General features: G+C 37.5%; 1 protein-coding gene across 3 annotated transcripts in view; it reads right to left on the bottom strand.

The window, feature by feature from the left end:
- Positions 1-22,813, bottom strand: part of CSMD3 (CUB and Sushi multiple domains 3) — a 1,252,643-nt gene that overhangs the window by 425,668 nt on the left and 804,162 nt on the right. For all 3 annotated transcript variants that reach the window (XM_049632997.1, XM_049632998.1, XM_049632999.1), the window contains 2 exons: positions 21,474-21,800; positions 17,562-17,756 (listed from right to left, as the gene is read on the bottom strand). In XM_049632997.1, coding sequence (XP_049488954.1) covers positions 17,562-17,756; positions 21,474-21,800 — 522 coding nt within the window. The remainder of the gene's footprint in view (positions 1-17,561; positions 17,757-21,473; positions 21,801-22,813) is intronic.

Raw genomic sequence — 22,813 nt, 5'->3', positions numbered from 1 at the left:
GTGCTCTGTCTCTCTCTCTCAAAAATAAACATTAAAAAAGATAGATTTTCTTCCTTAGTAGAATTTAATTTTGTTTCCTAAAAAGCTTTCAAAGGAGACCATTTCCATGAGGATTATTTACTCCTCTTTGTTACAATGACTCATAATTAGGTTTCCTGTAGGGTTATTATTTATTTCAAAAATAAAATTATGTGCATAATAGCCACTTAAATTACCATATTTTAAAAGACAGAGTAAAGGATCTTAGTGAGAGAAGGTCCTAGAATTATGGAGAATTTCTGACAGAAATCCTAAATATGTCATGGACTCATATTGTTTCAGGCAAGGATTTGTGCACTTCAGTATAATCATCGTTAAAAGAGGCAATCAGTCATAAAATTAACAATTGAGTAATGGGCCATAAAGGATTAAAAAGTAAAATACTCAGAAGCATTTTAGCTGGTCCCTCTCTCCAAAGTATGAGGGAGGCAGTTAGGAGAGGGCTTTAAAGCAAAGGAGTAACATAAAAATGTGGTTACTGTCAGCTCCCTGAAAGGAATTTTCTGAATGATGACCCTGTTAAAAGGTATGTCTTCTAGTTAACTTATGACATGTTCCGAAGCAGCCTGTCTCTCTTACACATAGGGTTGAAACTCCCCAAAATTATTATTCCAAAAGTATGGGAAGAGACTCCCCGAGAAGGCATGAAACGCGAGAGAGAGACAGGTGCTCAGTGCAGATCAGTCAGGACCAGCCTCATGATCATAGTGACTAGCAGGCAGGTGGCAGGGGGATGTGCACAAGGAGAAGCCACAGTGTAGCCAGAGCAGCAGAGTATGGAGACGACAAAATGCAGGGAAAAATAAGGGAGATCAAGTATAGAGAAAAGAGATGTAGAAATCTACCTGAAACAGACAGAAGTATAGAATATAGGGAAAAGAGAGAGAGAGCATATGCGCGCATGTGCGGGAGTGGGAGCTTTGGAGCAAAGAGCTACTAATAATATTAGTAACAAAGATTTAAACTTGTAAAGAGAAACTTAACTGTAAAGGGGATAACCATACAGACCCAAAGGTAATAAGACAATGGCCTACACCTCATAATTTTGCAATATCCATGCATAGCTTATATTAAATGAATAACTTTCTTCATATAGATTCACTTATATTTTAACTTAAATGACATTTTTAGACTTGCCCTGAACAAAAATATCCATAAAATCAGTTTTTAAGTGAAGCTTATAATTTTTCCCCAAATATTTTCCAAAATATTATTCTGAAAATAAATATGTAGCTATTGAGATGTACTAAATGCTTACACATTTAACAACTAAGATCAGATTATGTACCTCTGGGTATAAAGACAACACAATCTGAGACAGATTTCTGTAAAAAACAGTAACTAATCCTTGTCTGAATAAGGGAAACTGGAATATACACAAAGCAGGGAGATCAAGACCACACAAAGTATTTTGAAAGTCCCCTTCATTTATTCACTCATTTGTCATTTATCCATTCATATTTTAATCATGCCAACAATTGTGTGCCAGGTATGTGTTTGTGTGGTATTCGTATTACTTGTACTAATTAAAATTTATTGAATAAACATCTGACTAACATAACATAAACATGCCGAATAACATTTATTGGGTGTGCCAGGAACTGCATGAAAAGTTTTTGAATTATTTTATATGAGGCTCAGAAAAATCTAGCCATATGTACTGTTATTATAGGGGAAAAAAAGAAAGCTAGATGTGTATTTAAATAATTTGCGTATGTGGGGTCAAGGCAGACCACCCCGAGATGAGCCTCTTTGGCATACTGCTTATTTTGAATCAGTGTTACTTAATAGACTGTCTGTTCAAGGACACTCAGACTCCTCTCTGTCCCCCTGAAAGCAAGAAATAAGTCTCCCAAATGAAGAGTACTTTCCCTGTACCAGGAGGTAGAGAGACATCCTTATCACAGAGATGGTATATTTACAGCCAAGGAGGCTGTATAAATAACGCTTGTTAATTTACTACCCCGGTCTAAATTCTGTTTAGAATTTCTTACCAACTGAAGCTCCCAAAGTTTTCTTTGTCCTGCCAAATCCTCAGAGATTCATTGCCTCTTTGTAGAAAAAGTATATAAACTACCTGCCTTGATCATTTCTTTAGGTTTCAATTCCATTACTTGGCCTCCTTGCACATGTAATAAAACTTTTTTTTTCCTCCTGTTAATCTGTCTCATGTAAATGTAATTCTTAGTCCAGTTGGGAAATTAATGGGTAGAGAAGAATTTTCTTTCCCTTTACATCTCAGCCAGCAAGGATTTGAACAGAGGCAATTTGCCTTCCTCACACTTCTCACATGCAAAACACAGAAACATAAAGTAAGCATGTCATAAACTCTATAAAAGAAGATATGTTCATGGGGCAGGGGTCTGGAAAAGGGGATGAATTAAGTCCTTAAAGAAGAGAATCTGCTTAATTTGAGCCTTTAAGGATGAGTCAGGTTCATCAGGAGGAAAGAGAGAGATAGGCATAACAATGTTTCCAAAAGAGTAGAAAGTTAGGTTAGCACAATATTTAGCAATGCCAGTATCTTTCTTAGGGAACCAAGAAGTGATGGGACATTAAAGGGGAAAAAAAAAGGTAGAAAAAAACCTGGGAAGCTATATTATGGAAAGTCAACCACAGGAAATTGAAAAATTATAGACAAAGGATGCATACATACATATATATATATACACATATATACATATATATATATATATATACACATATATACATATATATAGACAAAGAAAAAGATTTTCATTTAAGTGGCAATTGCATGTAAAGTGGACTAAGGGCAATACATATGGAGTTGATGAGATCGTATACTATTATGCAGAGAAGGTATCATCAGACGCTGAGATATGATGGTAATAGGAAAGTACTGACTGCAAGAGATATTTAGGAGGTAGACTCAAAAGCATTTATTAATTACATGCAATGAGTGAGCAAGATGAAATCTCAACTGGTCATTGGGCCCCTGGCTTGTAATGGATGGATGGTGATTCCACTCCCATAATGGGGAGCACAAAACAGGATGGAATCTTACATAGAAACATAATAAGATTTGATGCTGAGGCTAAAAGGTTTGTGAAATATCACAAGAAAAAATAGAAAATAGAATCTGGAGATCTTGTCTATATTGGGCATCATTTTCAACACAGACTAATGCTAAAGCTTTAATGCAGGTAGAAGATAAAGGTGAACAGGTAGAGGGAAAAAAATTAAAAGGCGGTTTAAGATGCAAACCTTTTGAAAAAAAATAGTTTAATTTAATCAAATTAAGTAGGTATTGACTGATACTCATTATCATATCACTGCATTTTGGCAAAGGCTGGGATGGACTATTGCTGCTTGGGTCATTCTCTCCTTTAACTGTTTAGATTAAGATATCTGTAGCTGGTAAAATAAATAAACACCTAGATTTTAATAGCTTAACAAAATAGTTTATTTCTCACCTGACCAAAATGGCCTTCAAATTGACAAAACTTTAGACAGACTTAAGATTCCAGACGACTCACCTAACTTCCTTCAGTACTTTTCCACTAGCCCACCTCAGCCCTTAAACCATCCCTCAGTGCAACTGAGTTCAATTTCTATTGCAATAGTCTTGAATAAAGTCATACATCCTCCTTGCCTCTAACTCTGGTGAAATATTTCTTTGACACAATCATGTGGCAGTATAATGAGATCACTCTACTAGCAAGATAGCCTCCCCCCCACCCCCCCCGCCCCGCCCCGCCCAAACTCTCATGACACAGGACGAGAAAGGGTTGGCCACTTTCAATGTGTGACTTCCTAGACTGCCTTGCAGGTTATTTCCATTTCAGTTGGCCGGAAAGGAAACAGAGTGTGGAAGACCAGTCTGTGTGTGCTTTTTATGAACCATGGCCTACACGTTATTTATATTACTTCTGCTTACTCACACGGTCATATCTAACTGCAAAGGAAGCTGTGAGAAGTCCTTCAGCTGGGTAACTGTTTCCCCATCTACAATTTTATATAACAAACAGGGTAACACAGCTTAAAGATGAACAGCTACATATTTCTGCCATACCAACCAAGAGAGACATGTGTTCCAGTTTGGAGTATGTTTTTATATATGTTACTTAATTTGATTCTTTAATAATCTTGTAGCATAAAAATGCTGGTTTCTTTCCTTTGCCAGTTTTGCAGATGAGGAAAAAAGCATGAAACACAACTTCACAAGAAACACAGACTTGGGTAGTGGCAGAGGTGAGATTCGAATTTGAATCTTAAAATTCCAAATAAGGCACTATTTCCAAGATAGATGTATTGGATTCCTTTTTATAAGACACATTTAATTAAACATATCTTATTCTCTTTAAGGTAGATTTGATGAAGACAAAGATGGATGGTTAGGGGGAAAGAATATTCAACCCAAAGATTTTTTTTTTTTACAATATGGTTAAACCACATTTTATTTTTTTTTCAATATATGAAATTTATTGTCAAATTGGTTTCCATACAACACCCAGTGCTCATCCCAAAAGGTGCCCTCCTCAATACCCATCCCCCACCCTCCCCTCCCTCCCACCCCCCATCAACCCTCAGTTTGTTCTCAGTTTTTAACAGTCTGTTATGCTTTGGCTCTCTCCCACTCTAACCTCTTTTTTTTTTTTCTTTCCCCTCCCCCATGGGTTTCTGTTAAGTTTCTCAGGATCCACATAAGAGTGAAACCATATGGTATCTGTCTTTCTCTGTATGGCTTATTTCACTTAGCATCACACTCTCCAGTTCCATCCATGTTGCTACAAAAGGCCATATTTCATTCTTTCTCATTGCCACATAGTATTCCACTGTGTATATAAACCACAATTTCTTTATCCATTCATCAGTTGATGGACATTTAGGCTCTTTCCATAATTTGGTTATTGTTGAGAGTGCTGCTATAAACATTGGGGTACAAGTGCCCCTATGCATCAGTACTCCTGTATCCCTTGGGTAAATTCCTAGCAGTGCTATTGCTGGGTCATAGGGTAGGTCTATTTTTAGTTTTCTGAGGAACCCAAAGATTTTTTAATACAAATGTGAAATTCTAGCAACACCATTTAAAAAAAATGTTTATTTATTTACATTGAGAGAGAGAGAAAGAGGCAGAGAGAGAGGGAGAGAGAGAATCCCAACCGGGCTTTACATTGTCAGCTCAGAGCCTGATTTGTTTAGTTTCTGCTATATATAAGATATTGTGCCAGGTGCTAAAATTAAAAAACATATTCATGTGATATTTCCTCTGCCCTCAAGAGACACACACTCTATAAAGAAGACAGACACAGCTAACATGCAGTACAAGTACATGCTTAAGCTGGGTAGACAGTCTAGCAACACAGGCAGGGTCAGATAACATCCTAAGGACATTAAATGGAAAGAGTTCTTAAAGGCTATTTTGTCAGAAGTGAATTTAGATTGAAGGAGAAGGAGAAGGAGAAGGAGAAGGAGGAGGAGGAGGAGGAGGAGGAGGAGGAGGAGAACAAGAAGAACAAGAACAAGAAGAAGAACAAGAATAGAAGATAGGGAGAGTTGGACAGAAAGAGCAGAGTTAGGAAGTGAGAAATACTAATGTGTATGAGGGAGAGTCCAATAGTTCTGTGTGTCTGAAGCTTACACTTTTTGGAGGAAGAAGGAGAAGACGTCATGGTTTTATGCAGTGGTTACTCCTTTTGAAGCCTTTCCAACCTTAGTGGGCACCTCGGGAACTTGTTAAATGCATATTTCCAGAATACACTTCTAGTAATTATAGGGTGGGATCCAGAAAGCTCCATTGTGAACAAGATCCTCCCCCCACCCTGTCTTCACAGGCCATTTTGCTGCTGTTAGCCCATAGACCACAGACCAAATCTAAGATATGACTGGTCTGTAGCGTCAAGATTCTCCTGGATAATGTCTCAGGTTCCTGAGATAAAGAGGTGTTTTGCATCTGTTAGTGAAATACAGATTGTTGCCTCTAAGCCCCCTTGTCTTTGGCAATAAAAACAGGGCATGCATGACCAATATAAAGTAGGCATAGTTCATTTATCTACTTTTATTTCTCTAAGGTCTGAAGAAAGTCTGTTATAAATAATTTGCGTTGGAGTGCTGACTCATTTCTGTGTTGCTTTAAGTAGAACGGACAAATTCAAAATAGCCAGTATGTTTTAAAACCTGTATGAAAGAGTCAAAAGTGCCTCAGCCTACATTCAGATAAATTCAGATAATGTTTAGTGTTCCACAGCAGGAGACGCTCTTTCATCTGAGAAGCGGCAGTTAGGTGCTCACAAGGGATTTGTGGATGGGAAGAGATGGCTTTGATCTCAGGGGTTTGGCTATAAGTGAAATTACAAAGTGAGTATTCCAACATTTGGTCTGAGAGATAGCCTTTCTGTGGAGCTGTGCATGATAAAATCTAGATACCACATCCAGGTTATCAAACACTGATGTTTCCATACTTCTCCCCACCCTACCTGGCTTTAGGGATATAGGTATGGGAAGTAATCACTGACTCTCTTCAACCTCAGAGAGGTTGGGTATTGTTTCAAATAAAATAATGAGAAACATGTTGGGTCTGAATTTAGGATAAAAAGAGAAACCAGAAACACACGAATTAAAGGACCAGGGTTAAAGAGAAACAGTCACAGCTCTGCACCTTCTTCCATTGCCCCTTTATCCCTTCTCTCAGACTCATCCCCCTCTCCCCCACCCCAACAGTGGGAGCAAAACCTTGCAGATTGTTAGTACTTCCATTTCCCTAGGGTAGCTCTCCAGGAGAATGGAATTTAATACTACATAAACAGGTAATTAAAAGTGGGGTTTATTTTTAGATGTACACACATTCTCTCAATGAGAACCACAAATAAATTCTGATCTATGCCTTGGATTGTCACTCTCATTGCTCCCTCAAAAGAAGTCCCTCCAAAGAGAATGCAATATCTGTGAATGAGAAGGGTTTCCTTTCATTTGAAGCTAACTGAGTTCAAGAGAAAAAAACTCTTATACTCAAAGGAAAGTTCATCAGGCATGTGGATTCAGCCTTTTCTCCCAAAAGTTCTTCAAGGACTTCCATCCCATCCTATTCACTGAAAGAATTCTCTCAGATAACCCATTAGAGAGTAAGAATGAGAATAAGCCATAGTGATGCAGAAAGTTCTCCTCTGAGGGCAAGGAAGTTCTTGCTTGAGCAAACATTTTATGGTGCATTCTGAAATCGGTGGAACAAAAACAGAAATGGTCTCTTTCCTTTTTTCCTTTCCTTTCCTTTCTTCTCCTTTCTTCTCCCTTCCTTCCTTCCTTCCTTCCTTCCTTCCTTCCTTCCTTCCTTCCACTGCTTTCAAGCATGCACTGGCAAATCTCCATCTCCTTAAAAAAATGTTGGACAGATCCTCTAATATTCTCATCACTTTCAGTATTAAAAAACTTGGTCTAGCCCAATGGAAAATTCTTATCTTATTCTCTCCACCCATCCATCCAAGGTCCATCCTTGAGGAGTGGCCATAGAGGCTTGGAAGATGGGGAGAAGTGTGCTGATGGAGAATCAGAACTTGCTGATTCATTCCTCCATTCACTTCAGCACTTGGAATAGTCTCCCCCCTTGTCTTGACTCCTTCCTCTTCCTTTTAGGTTCTTTTCCTTGTGATGTGTCAGGGCTAGGACAGGACAGATTGTGCTGTCAGTCTTTCCTGGCTATGGCTGTTTTCCTCATTACCCCTGACTGTTCCCTGATGCCTTTATTTGTCAGATATGGAAAATATTTGTTCCCCATGAGAATAAATGAGTCCTTTGGAAAGACCAAGAGTGGGGAAGGTGGCTTCTCACTGTATAACTGCCTGATATAGGAGGAGCTCAACCTTTTCCAGTAACTTCCTTGCTCCTACCCCTGGCAGTATACCCTATGGTTTCAGGCTGTTGAATTTCCTACAGTTGGTGGCCAAGCTTGGGTACCTTCTTTAGTATTCATTTAATGCATAGGAAATGCATATCACTGACTTGCCAAATTGTTTGAACTAGACAGCTTTCCTCATCTTCAGTCTGTCAGCTTTCACCAGTTTTCCTCCTCTTGTTCAATCAGCACAGAAGACAGATCAGCAAGTACTACATTGTATAATCAGATATCCACCTGGGGATTCTTGTTTCTCATTCTCCCAGGCAACTCCATTCTCTATGAGGGATTCTTCTAAAGCCCTTCCCTTCAACTTGGATTGAGAAGAAAAAGACTAGCATCCTCCTTCCTATAGGGAGATAAATGAAAAACTGAACTTTTGACTTCAACAGTTTCAGATAGATTGACAGATAGATGGATAGATCTAGATCTTGATCTGCCTTGCTTTCTTTTTGCTGCTTATATAAATTGGGAGTGGGGTGCCTGAAGTTATGATTAAGAGAGATGAGTTAGTTAGAACACACTTAATTATCCATGAAGGGGGTATCTGGACTTCAATTTATTATTATATTTATGATTTTTTTTTTATAGAATGGGTATTGAAATTTTTTTCTCCTTGGTTGGGCATCTAGGTGGCCAATTCCAAAGCTATAGAAAAATTTGCTTCTACACCTTGTTTGCCATACATTTTGCTCCTAATGTTTTTTCTTGTCAGGGAGGCTACAATGGCAATAATATTAAATATTATGAATCTTCACAAGGAAGAGGTGACTTCTCTTTCACTTAGTCTTCACTTGGTGTCTTAATTAAATCAACAGCTTTGAGCCAATAGCAACTCATCTGACTCTTCCAACGTATTTCATTAAATGTAATCCTCTTTATCTATAAAGCAGTCCAATGAATGTATTACATCCTAATTATATTCAAGAACATGACCATGTAATCCAGAAGGCCAATATTCTATTTCCATTTTTGTTGAGGGGATTGCTTTAGATCAAAGAAGCTATTGTTAGCTAGCTACGGCTCAGAGAGCAAGGGAGACACAATCCAGGTAAAAATGAGGAGAAATGCAGATAGTGTGTATGCATCAGAACCCTTCTGAGTCTCAGTGGAGAAATGACTATGAAGAAATTAATCAGTGAGCATAGGTGAATTGGGCAACAAATCATTTCTACAGAACTGAATAGGAACAAGGGAAGAAGCCCAGTTAGGGACTTATTGTAGCAATTTGGGCCAGAGATGATGGTTGCTGGGACCAGGATGTCAGCAGTGGAATAAGTAAGAACTAGATGAGTTTTGAATATATTTCAAAGGTACAGCTAACAGATTTTTCTGATGGATTGCGTATGACTGTAATAGAAAGAAAGGAGTCAGAAATTACTCCAAGAAGTTTGGCTTAAATTACTGGAAGAATGGAGTGCTATTAATGATGATGGGGAAAGTCTGTGACAGTAGCAGGTTTGGAGTGACAGGGAGAGATCAGATCAGTTTTGGACAGGTTAAGTTTGAGATGCCTATTAAACATCTACGTGGAGATGTTGAGTAGGAAGTTGAATATATGAGTCTGGACTTCAGGGCAAAGAACTAGGCTGGTGATGTAAATTTGAGAGACATCAGCACATAGCTATTATTTAAAGTTAGAGACTGGTTGACAGTTACCCATAGAGTGAATGGAAATAGAGAGGGGAAAATATTCAAGACCTAGCTCTGGAAAAAACAGAGATCATCAGGATGAGGAGAAACCAGGAAGAGAGACTAAAAGGAGCCTGAGTAGTATATTTAATAAAATGAAACTCAAAAAGTATATACATTTTAGATTGTCTAACTTATTTTACCACGAACAGTTAAATAATTATAACTTTAAAGTATTAAGAAACATCTGATTTTAAAAAGTAAATGGTTATGTACTTCAGATTTTATAACAAAATAATGAATACATTTTAACCCAACTCTCATTTTTGGTCTGTAAATAAATCCTTCTCATCTTTCAGTCTACCTGAGTTGAGTTCAGTAGCTTTAAAAAATGACATTCACCAATGAATAATAAATCCTCATACTCAGGAACAGTTTCCTTCTATGACTGCAACAAAGATAGGAGACTTAATTTATGTCCAACTGTCTTGATTTTTAAAACAGGAAACTCTAGATGACATAGTGTTCACTGCTTGACACCTAGAAAGAGAACTTTCTTGTTTTATTCTGTCTTATGGCATGGTATCTTTTTCAAGTTCTTTTGGGATTTGTTGGCTGGTTTATTACTGGCAAATACAGAAGCAGGCATTCATAAAGTAGAAATGCGACCCAGAGAATAGCTTGAAAAGATATGCCAAAAACTTGATCGTTCTCCTCTTTTATTTTTTTAAACTCATGCATAATTTCTTATAATGAGATATAATGCATTTACCAACCTTCCAAGGAGATAGAATCTCAACTGAAACTATTAGAACAGGCTGAACTTTCTTGGGAACACAGTAGAGTGGAATGAGTAGATCTCGTGTTAGTCTAAGGGTTGAATGTGGAGGAGAGGGACTAAATACATGGAAGCAAGGGCATGGGGCTGAGACAGGGAAAATAGGAAGGGGGAGACAACAGCTTAGTGATGATAGGACTGTAAGTAAGCATGAGAGAGAGAGAGAGAGGATGATGATGGTGATGATGATTATGAATTCAATGACAATGATGATTATGAAGATGATTTTTACATGTAACAGTTACCTTGAATGGGAGGATGGGGGAAGAGACAGCTCAAGAAGGTATTTGGGAAGCTTTCTATTTACTGTACTGCATAAAACTTTCATATCTTAACTCTTAAAGAAAAACAAAGCAAACATGTCTGTTTTTTATTAATGCTTCCTGAATAACTAGGACAGTTCCTGAGTCTCCTTGAATCAAATCATACCACATAATTGAGCCATACCAGCAGCTAAACTATTAGAAAAAAAATATATAGTGCCAAATGATGAAAGATAATCGTGCTGAGCAGAATATCAATGCAAAGTCAGAAGGAGATTATAGAGACTACTCTAGATTGAAATGACAATCCAGGAGAGACTGCTTAGTTCAGAATAGGGTGTTCCAGCCTAGACTCTGGTTGAGGATCACATTTGAGCAGTGTTACACAAATTCACAAAAAGGAGGTACTCAAAAGACTTTTTCATGATATCACTATCTGGAAAATGGTTCTTAGGTAAGTCCAAAGGACACCCAATTTTTTGAGACACCGGAGTGCTTTCTCAAAATGGAGAGGTTGGTATATGTCTCCTGACCTGCTCCATTGACCTTGCATACTCCCAAAGGATTGATTGCTACTGCTGGATCTCAAATTAAAGTGACCTTGGTAATCACTAGTTCAAGCCATTTCCCTCTTGGAAAATGCCCTTTTCTAATGTGCATGAAGGAAATGTCAGGACTAATGGGAACACCGTCATCAGTTGTCAATGATATCATTCTTGTATTATTCATTATTGTTATTATTGATGTTAAAAAGAGAAATGCTTATTTGTAACCATGTCTCTATAAAAAGTGAGAAATCACACCTCCCTCTTAGGAGGGCAGCGTGTTCTATTTAGCCCATCTAATTTGTTTCTGTTATTGCCTTGCTCCTGTAAGCATTTGAGGTTATGACTCCTGATCTATAGCACTGGGTATTAGGTACTATTTGTGAACTCAGATCCATCAAAACCTCCATCTAATGGCAGTCAGCCTCACCACCCTAGAGGACATGAATATCCAAATGAATTTGAGCTGCGTTCAAATGCTGGAACGTCATATGCTGGGTATGTGGTAACCTCATATAAACAGTTAAAAGTAAGACTTCCACTAGGAAATGGTATGAACAGATGGGAGGATCAGAAGCACGTGTAACAAGTTCATGTCAGAGTTGATTTATAGTCAGTTTACCAAGTGAGCATATATTTAAACCCCACTACAAAGAGACTTATGAATCTGGTGAAGCAAATCAAAGCTAAGAAAAAAATAAGTTAATTATGGCTATACTTTAGAAGTATGAACTCAGACTAATAGAGTTTAACCTAAAAATGGTAAAGATAGACAATGAGGAAAGAAGGCCAAATAATGAGCTCAGATCATTTTAAGGTATGGAAAATATATGTCTTAGCCTTTTAGAGCTGGCATTTGGACAGGCAGATTATGGTGGTCAGAGACTAGTGAGTTTCCCAAAGCCCAACAAAGGAAACCTCTCTGAGTCAAATATTATACCTTGAATTTTGCCTTCTGTATAGCAGTGTTCATTATAAGGAACATTCCAGAAACTAGTAATGTGATTTTACTGAGAAAAACACTCTCCTGCTTGGTACTATGAAGGAAATCTAGTTGCATATTATTCCCTTGAGAAAAACAATTAAGTGAAAGCAACATCTTACCCATATTTCAGAAGATACATTCATACGCACAGGTGAAGAGAGAAATAAACCCAAATACAGTAATAGAGTGCTCCTTTCCCCCATTTTCCAAATTTCCAAGCACCTAGGCTTGTCGAAGAGACTTTGAAGTAAAAGTGGTGAGTCTCACAATGCCCTCAGAGGCCCCTGAGAAAAATTCTGATCATATTAGGAGAAAGAAAAAGGGTGTGGAAAGAAGAAAACCCAAGGGAAAAATATTCTAAAGAGAAAACTGAACTTCCTGAGGGCTGAATTTTAGTGAGGAGGCTCACAGGTGCCCAACAGGGGTTTGGGCTGTGCAGAAAAAAAATGAATGTGAGGGCAGAGGGGTCTTGAGGGGACCACAGGGCAAAAGAGGGAGGGTGTTTATGTAGCTGCTCTGAGGGGAAACTTTGGTGAAGACAGAAGAGGAGGATTTTTAGGAAGCTTTCATGGCATCTCGTGAAAATCCCTATGGCAGCCCGTTAAAGTAGACCTATGATAATTGTCTACACTATTCATGGGCTGTAGGTAGATCTTTGAAGGAGACACCATGCAGAGACTGGCCCTAGATACAGCCAGTTATATTCAGGCTACAGTCTTAACGTATAAGTGAAGAAGTCATTGATCGTCACTAAACTGAGTTAGGCGAACAGTTTGTAGAATTCAAAGTGATTTTGAATCAATGCTGATTACAATAATTAATGTGTTTTGTTTTCCATTAGCAAAACTGAAAGATCATAAAGCTTTAGAATGTCTTTGATCTCTCTTTCTCATGAGGGAATTTCGTCAACCCATTCTAGAGAAAAAGGTTCAAATTTTCACAAAGATAGCCTAAATCTATCCTTAGTTAATGCATCAGTGGTGAACTTCGGGTCAGTGAATAAAATGTATAACCCAATTCTGTTCCACAATTGTATTTAAGCTCCCTGAAATGAATCCAAGTTCAGCTGTGGGATCATAGAACTGCAACAAATTATGATCTCATGTCTCTCTTTCCTCTCACTAATCCCTATTCAAGGACTAGGACTGATAAAACATTACCTTTCACTTTTTTCAACAATTTTCCACAGTTTTAGAGTTGAAGACTGGTTGTCATGGATTACTAATTTGCCAAATGCCTAAACTTCTAGATAATTGCAATAGACGGTGTTGGGGGGCGGGGGACGGCGGTGGTAGTGGAGGGAGAGGACAATCTTTAAAGAGGTTGAAACTCTGGGTTTTATTATCAAAACATTTTATACTGACTTCCTTTGCTCTATAAATTCTGATTGAAACAAGCAACTTCCTACTTCCTAATTTTAACACATAGCAATCCAAACATTTTAAGCAACTTCAACAATGCATTTAATTTTGGAATGTTCTGAGAGAATAAAATGTAAAGAATTATTTGCATTTATCAAAACATACACAAGTATGTATTTCACCTATATAAAATATTTAATATGATGACAAAAAAGTTTCAGCTAAAATAGCAAGAATATATTGAAGGCTGTGATCATGCCCCAAAAGATAAATTGCAATAAATAATAAGCAAAACTTCTCTGTCAAAATACAGGTCTAAAGGACAAAGAAGTTGGGCAGAGAGGGCTCCCAGACATAGTTTTTTGCATCAGTGGGAGCGGCTGAGTGGTAGAACCACCACCACGATGAAAACACATTAGGAGAGAAAAAGAATGAGATTTCCTCAGCTAGTCTCAGGCTTTGGTTGTTCACAGCTAAGTGGAATTGAGGCAAAACTAAAACTAAAGGAAATCTTTACAAACCTCAGAGTCTCAGAAATTACACCCACCAGAGTTAGTTATACAGGAGTTGACAGCAGTCTGCTTTATTGGGTAGAAACTGCCTCACAACATGGCCTGGGATGTGGCAGGTAACCTGGCCCAGTGCCACGGTAAGATCGCTTTCAGCCCACTCTGACTCTACCTTCCCTGTCTCCAACTTGATTGTTAGTCATGTTCCCACTGTGGGATAAAATCCAGAAACTGGCAAAGTGAGCCAAGTGTCTGTAATTTCACTCATACACACAGAAAAAAAATACTCTCCTTCGGGAATTCCACAAAGCTCTTTTTAGGATGTCACAAGGGCCTCCTGGCCTGTGCCAAATTAGAGTTCAGAATATTTGTTTCACTCATGTTTAAAGGTTAAATACCATTCATTTTTCACAGTGAAAAATCTCGCTAAAATTGTTCTCTCAAATGAAACAGTGATTCATAAAAAGATTTGTTGGTGTCAAGCTCATTATTTTTACTCCCCGTTCAGCTAGGAAACAAGTAGCTTCTCAACCAACACCCAAGTGAGGCAGATGAGGCTCTAACCAGACTCAACAGTTACCCAGAGGTGGTCTCTGTTTCTGTCCACTGGCCTGTATACAACTCCTAGGGCAGAGAAGGGAGAGGCTCTGATCATATCACTTCTGAGCTGAAGTGGCTTCCCTCTGGCCACAGGATAATTTTAATCCATCCAGGATTGTTTGCAAAGCCTGGCACGCTTGGCACCCCTCTTATTATCATCAAACCCTGAGCCTCTATCCTCCACTCCAGTACATTGAATCAGTGGCATTCCTTCGGCCTGAACCCGTTTTTTTCTTCCTTCTCCTACTTTTCCTTCAAATACTAGTGTAGGCTTTTCTGACTGATTCCTCAAGTTTGGATCAGCAACTGTTCAGGAATGAATGTGCTCAAGGGCAAAGTATAATGGGAAAAAATGAACATTACTTTCTGTTTTTCGTTTTTTATTTCAGCCTTTTATTGGGCAATCCTGTCATGTTGTTTGAAAACACAATAGCACAATCATAACCGTCGCGAAGGTAGACCCGACTAAACTCATAACCTTTGAGGTTTGGAAAAGAACCCTGAAGTCATCTAGTTCAGTCCCTAATATTACAAATGAGAAAGTGATTAGAAGAGGAAGGCGGTGCAAAGTGAAGGGGCTAATAGGAAAGCATAATCGCGTGGTCTGGAGTAGTTCATCACGAGACATTATGAAAATGTTCAACTCAATGAATGGCAGCATTTGTAGGTAATGGCTGTATTAGTCAATGAAGTCTGCTATACTTCTGAAAATTATACATAAAATATTCTCAATTTAACAGCCAGAAATTGAAAAAGAAAAAAATAAAGGTTTCATTGTCAGTTTGGACACAAGTAAGAAGAAAAATTGGGAGAGCAAGAAAAAGAAGTAATTATTTAAAAATTATCACCTAATCATTACATGGTGATCTGCAAAAAAGTGTTTCCTGGCTCTAGTTTATCTGTTCCTTAGTAAAAGTTCTTCTATATCATTTTTTAAAAATATGTATTTATTTATTTATGAGAGAGTGAGCGGGGGAGGGAGGGAGGGAGGGAGAGAGAGAGAGAGAGAGAGAGAGAGAGAGAGAGAATTCCAAGCAGACTTCGCTCTCAGCACAGAACTCGACATGGGGCTTGATCTCACAACTGTGAGATCATGATCTGAGCTGACATCAAGAGTCAGACACTCAATGGACTGAACCACCCAGGTGTCCCCTTCTACATCTTTTTAAATAAAACAGATATGTAACCTTTGGTACTGGAGTGGAAGGAGAAAAGAAGAATGTTAATCCCAATGTGACAATTCTAAATGAAGCTCCACACCTCATATACACAACCTATAGATTCTAAATCGACACACTATAGGGGTGCCTAGATGGCTCAGTCAGTTAAGCATCTGACTTTGACCTAGGTCATGATCTTGTGGTTTGTGAGTTCCAGCCCCGTGATGGGCTCTGTGCTGACAGCTCGGAGCCTGGAGCCTGCTTCAGATTCTGTGTCTTCTCTCTCTGCTCCTCCCCTGCTCATGTTCTGTCTCTCTGTCTCTCAAAAATATATAAATGTAAAAAAATTTTCTTTTTTTAACGTTTATTTATTTTTGAGACAGAGTGAGACAGAGCATGAACGGGGGAGGGGCAGAGAGAGAGGGAGACACAGAATCAGACGCAGGCTCCAGGCTCTGAGCCATCAGCCCAGAGACCGACGCGGGGCTCGAACTCACGGACCGCGAGATCATGACCTGGGCCAAAGTCGGACGTCTAACCGACTGAGCCACCCAGGCGCCCCCAAAAAAATTTTTTTAATAAATAATTTGACACACTATGCTGGGTATATTTTATTTTTAAGTAGGATCATCCTTCCTTCTTGTCAATGTAATTAGTGACTTTAGATAAGTGTATATATTCAAAGATGTAAACTTCCAAACGTTGCATACACACACGCATACATTACACACATACATTCCTGTGCATTTTCTTGACTATATCTTATTGAGTAAATCAAAATTGAAAAAACATGTTTAGTGAACTATGCTGACAAAAAGTACACATTTTAAATAATGGCTGCTTTAGCATAAATTTATTTATTGCAAATAATAATTGTTAACACATTTTTGAAGATTCAATATCGATACCATAAATAGTTAAAATACCAAGAAAAAAGATGACTAGAAAGTGTACTAAACTGTAACTCTGAAGTACCCTAAAGAGAATTTGCACATGCAATGAATATTTACCATTTATTAATGTATACCTTTTATTAAGAGTTCTTTTTAAAGGGGACTTTTTAAAAGGTTTCTAAGCAATTATTTTAACATGAAAAACTAAAAGTGTAATTTGTTTAACACATATACCTAATGTATATATGCATATATGGTTAAATACAGTCTCCAGTGCACAATGATGATGGTATAATAGAAGAAGATAGGATTCAGTAGGAAGAGAGGGAAAGATTAGGGCCTGAGGTCCCTGGTTGGGGAAAAACACCTATTTTGCAACAATGTTGGGAGTATCTGACCACAGCAAACCCCCCCCCCCCCCCCCAGGCCTAAGGTTCTTCTTAAGAACATAACAGACCCCACCTACTTCCTCTCGGGTTTCTCTCAGGAATTTGACAAAAGACCGAAGTATGGCCATAGACCACCCCTCATACAATGGAAACGAGCCAATCAGGAATGGACAACCCAGCACCTAGAGCTAACGAGCCAATAAGGTAGAACCTGAGGAGGAACAAGGGGGAAGGAAGGAGTGGGTGCTGACCAGAACCTTCTACAACGGGGACTCTTGCCTATAGTCACAGGCATTCACTTTCTAATGTTCTCTCTCTGTAAAGAGAGCTTTTCTACTCTTCTTCCTCTCTGATCTTATATTCTAAAGAATTGTGGCCTGCTGCTCATTTTGTGTTCACCTCTTCATTCTTCAAAGTGGCGAGACAACGAGTCCCGGGTATTGTGGTAAAAAATCCTGCAACGATGGGGTTATAATTTTCACTGACCATTGCACTTACCTCCACATCTTGGAATTGGTCCACTCCACATTACTTTTCCATCCATAAGAATACACGTAATTGTCTCTGTTCCCTGGGTTTTAATAAATCCTTCTTCACAAATAACTGAAATCGAACTTCCTAATTGAAAGTTGTCCCCAAACCGCCGTGCATTGATTGGTATTCCAGGATCAGGACATTCATTATGCCCAAATGCTGGAGAAGAGGAGACAAACAAAAACACACAAACAAGCAGTATGAGAGGGACCCTTGTGTATGTGGAGTGAGAAAAACTGACTTTTGAAAAGATTATGTTTATATCTAGATAAGCCTTTATTTTTTAAAAAAGAAAAAAAAAAAAAATGAGAGCCTCTCCTTTGACCCTGTTTGCCTGTGACGTATATCCATGATGTGAATAGGTATGATTGTTTTAAAATATGAATTATAATCTAAGATTACATTTCAAAATAGAATTGTTTCTGCTTACTTCTGGAGATCACTGGGGTTTACGGTATGTAAGATTTTCTGTATAAACTGTTCAGAATTCCAATTATTGTGAATACAAAGCACGTTGACCACATCTCACTGCAAACTTTCGTGATGTTACTCCTTGGAATGGAGAAATATCTTGTGAGGCTATAGTGAAATGTTCCAATCTGGTATGAAAGTCTTAAAATTTCTTTCTAATTTTCCATTTGTCATCTATTTTCTGCCATCTAGGAAAAGGGAAGGGAGCTAACTCTTATAATTACTATGTTCTAGCCACTGCTGTAAGGAGCTTTGGAAATGTCATTATCTCATTTAACATTTAGAACTTTAAAGAGTAATGTGAGATTCAGCAACAGATAAGTATTTGCCTCAGGTCAGAGAGATAGGAATGAAATGTATCCCTTTGTATGGCTTCTAATTTTTTTCTCAACAACATATTGTATCTTGGGTTATTTGTTTCTTGTCTCAAGAGAATGTGAGTTCTTTAAAAAAAATTTTTTTTTAATCTTTATTTATTTTTGAGAGAGAGAGACAGAGTGCAAGTGGGGGAGGAACAGAGAGAGGGAGACACAGAATTTGAAGCAGGCTCCAGGCTCTGAGCTGTCAGCACAGAGCCTGACACTGGGCTCGAACTCACAAACTGTGAGATCATGACCTGAGCTGAAGTCCGATGCTTAACCTACTGAACCACCCAGGCGCCCTAAGAAAATGTGAGTTCTTGAATTCAGAGCCACTTTATTTTATTTTGTGTCTCCCAGGATATATTTAGGCAAGTCTTAGCAAGTCAGCAGCAGTGTAGGGACAATATGCTTACATATTAATATGCTTGAATTTCTGAAGATTATAGATTAAATGAGCCCTCCAAATTTCTCATTTTATTCATCTGTATGACTAAACATGCACCATAAATGTTTAAATTAGCACAATACAAATGGAAGAATATTTAAAATAGCAAAATCTAAATGTGTAAAAAATAGTTTGTGAGGTATTTACATTATTATATTCATGCTATACATAAGTACATGCAGTTATTTTCAATTTTCTCATTAATCATTACTTTGATATTGTTCATAAATTATATAATTTTGATTTACCATTCTCCTCATTTTTAAGTTAAATGGTATGGAAGAATATTAAGGTAAATTCTAAAATACAGACAATATATTTTTGTAGATACACTTATTTCTAATTATTGGTTTTTGTTGTGATTCTAAAAGACCCAAAAACCATAAAAAGAGGTTAGAGTAGAAGAGAGCCAAAGGATAAGAGACTCTTAAAAACTGAGAACAAACTGAGGGTTGATGGGGGGGTGGGAGGGAGGGGAGGGTGGGTGATGGGCATTGAGGAGGGCACCTTTTGGGAAGAGCACTGGGTGTTGTATGGAAACCAATTTGACAATAAACTTCATATATTGAAAAATAAATAAATAAATAAAATAGAAAACTAAAAAAACAAAAAAAAACAAAAAAACAAAACAAAACAAAACAAAACCCGCAATTGATTAAGCCTCATTGTTCCTATATATAATGCCTGATAGTTTTTTTTTTCAGAAAAAAAATAACTTCAGTAGAAAACATTAAATATAAGAATTTTCATATGATCAATTAAATTATTTACTAGAGAAACAGAACAAGAAACAAGGAGGCATATTTCCATAATTCCCTGAAGGTACCATAAACATTAAAGTTAAAAATAATGTGCCTTGAAGACAAAATAAAAATTATAAATAAATAGAGAAGTGTGTGTGTATATATATGTGTGTGTGTATATATATATATATATATCTTTATATATATGAAATATTTTTAAAAGGACTTTCAGATAAAGCAACTCTTTTATACAGCAGTCTGTATGACACATGTCACAGCTAATTTAACTTTAATGATATACAATTACATGTTGACAATTTCACCACTAGTGACACTTGGAAAAGGCAATAACTGCTTTCTGTTACTAATTGCCAAAACTCAGCACTGATTGTCAGGGTTAGGGATGTGATTCTTTTTTTTTTTTTTTTGAATGTTTATTTATTTTTGAGAGAGAGAGGAAGAGAGTGAAACGGGGAAGGGCAGAGAGAGAGGGAGACACAGAATCCAAAGCAGGCTCCAGGCTCTGAGCTGTCAGCACAGAGCCTGACGTGGCTTGAACTCATGAACAGTGAGATCATGACCTGAGCCAAAGTTGGAGGCTTAACCGACTGAACCACCCAGGCACCCCTGGATGCAATTCTTTTTTATAGAACAGGAAACTAGATCCTATTGTCATATGTCACAAATATTAACAAATATTAACTCATCAAGTTGGTCAATATGTGCCAGAGTGTGGTACCTTCAAGGGAGGGGGAAGAAAAAAAAAAAAAAAAAAAAAAACAAGAAAAATCAGTAGTGTTCTATTCTTTAGGAAAACATTTGCAAACAGAAGCATTAGTATGTGAGTATATTAACCTACTATGATATATTCTCCTTCATGTGATTCATCTTTTTGCTATATTTTTGGCATTTTTTTTTCAAAAAAAATACAAAGAATGTGAGTGACAATAGCTAAATAACCTCAAAGAAATGTCAAAATATAGCAACATAGTAAACACAATTAAATAAGATGTTAAGGTAGTAGTTCAAAAGGCAAGTAAGCAATGACAGCTAATGTTTATTGAGCATTTACTATGCACTATCTACTCCATGCCAAATTATTTGCCTGCATCACCTAATTTATTCCTTATAGAAACCAAAGATGGTTTTACTGATGAGGACACTGAGGCTCAATTTTAAACCTAAAAATGGGGCAAAGCCAACATTTGAAGTTGTATAGTTTCACTGTAGAAAGGATGCTCTTAATCTCTAAGGTATTTCTTCCCCATGGTGGCAGGTCAGTGGTCTACTGCTCCTATGTTAATGATTTTCTCTTCTGTAATGTTTCTTGTGAATTTCAGCCTTGTGAATTTCATCTCTAGAATTGTAACTCTGTACTGTCATTATTGGTTTAAGGCTCCCTATTGGTTTATGAATATTTTGAAAGAAAGATTTATTTCCCTTATATGTTTTCACACCAATAATGGAGCAAAGTATATGATACACTTTAGGTTTGATCTTATGCTTATAAGATTTAATAGAATAAACTAATATATTGGCTGACATCATAATATTTGAAACATATTTCCTTAATATCAGACCTCTCACAAACCAAGAGAAATGACACAATAGGGAGTAAAATATGGTTGGAAATGAAGAATTGTTCCTGGTACATTATATATATATATTGAGGGAGAACTTGTTCAAGTATGTATGTGTGTATATATATATATATATATATATATATATATATATATATATATATATATATAACATTGTTTAAGTTTCCTTGTCTATGGAACCAGAGAGCTGGTTTACATGATTCCTTTCTAGCTCTACTTGGTAGAAATACATTATATGGAAAAGATAAACTTACTGTTATAAGTGATGTTGAAGCCACGTCCTGACATTGAGTGGTCAGCTTGAAATTCCAATCGCAGTATATGACTATTACTAGTCAGATGGGAGGGCACCTCGGCCCCAGTAAAGGTTCCAAGAATCGGGGAGTCTGGAGAGTCACCATCTTTAACCGCAAGGAAGTCAAACTGAGATTCCAGATCAAAGTCATTAAAAGAAAGATGTATCCGACTCCCTGGATCAGAGATTATGGTCCAGATGCAGTTTAAATTATTTCCATACCCTTCTGGGTAATCAGGAGAAAGCACTGTTCCCATTGGTGCAGTAAAGTTAGACAGGCAAGGAACTGTTAAAATTATAAAATACAATAAAGGTTCAAAAGTAATATTTCACCTTATTTTGCCACATTCTACAACTATGATAACCAATTAGTAGCTTGAAAAAAATAAGATTAAACAATGTAAATTATCTTATAAAACAGAGAAAAAAAGGTTACTATTTTCACATATTAGAAAAGGCAACTATTACTTTGGATAACCGTGTGTTTAAATATGCACAAAAATATCAAAGGAGTAATAAAGGCAATTTATTTAGACATCTATCATATTTATGTTAGAGTGCTGTTCAAGGTTTTTGTTTCTTTGCATATGAAAGAAGACTGGTGAGGCACCTGGGTAGGAAAGAAGACTGGTGAGGCACCTGGGTAGCTCAGTCGGTTAAGCAAGGGACTCTGGATTGATTTCTGCTTCAGGTCATGATCTCACCCTGGGGGGATCGAGCCCCACGCAGCCTCTGTGCTGAGCTGCTGATTGTAGAGCCTTCTTGAGATTCTCTCCCTCTTCCTCTGCCTTGCCCTTCTCCTTCCCTCTCTCTCTCTCTTTCTCAATTAAAAAAAAAAAATGGTGAAATATATACAGATTTCCATACAAAGCAATAATGCGCATCAAATGATTGAAGACAAAAAATATTATGCGGATATTAACAGAACTGGGATGTTGTAGCACAGACAAAACGTGGACGAGGGTGGTGACTAGGTGAGTTTCAATCCTACCATTGCCATGGGAAGCTCTAAGAGTTTACAACACAGATAAGGAGACAAAGGAGACAAACTAACTTTTATAAACATCCACCACTAGTGGCTAATGCTGGAAAAATAACTAAACTCACACCTTTCTAAGATGAAGTCTCTCACTGCCCCTGCTCCATCCCTCTCCAGTTTTCTTTTAACTTTTCAAAACATCTAAGCTAAAGTATCACACAGAACATTTAGAAAGTTGAAAAAAGATAAAAAACAGAAAAGTAAATGGTCTTAGTGCATAGCGGATTTCATAAAGGAATGATGTATTGTCTTCTGGTGTT

Source organism: Panthera uncia, chromosome F2 (assembly GCF_023721935.1).
Source record: "Panthera uncia isolate 11264 chromosome F2, Puncia_PCG_1.0, whole genome shotgun sequence".
Classification (NCBI taxonomy): domain Eukaryota; kingdom Metazoa; phylum Chordata; class Mammalia; order Carnivora; family Felidae; genus Panthera; species Panthera uncia.
The sequence above is the reverse complement of the archived record's forward strand: the minus strand, read 5'-3'. Positions and strand labels throughout refer to the sequence as shown.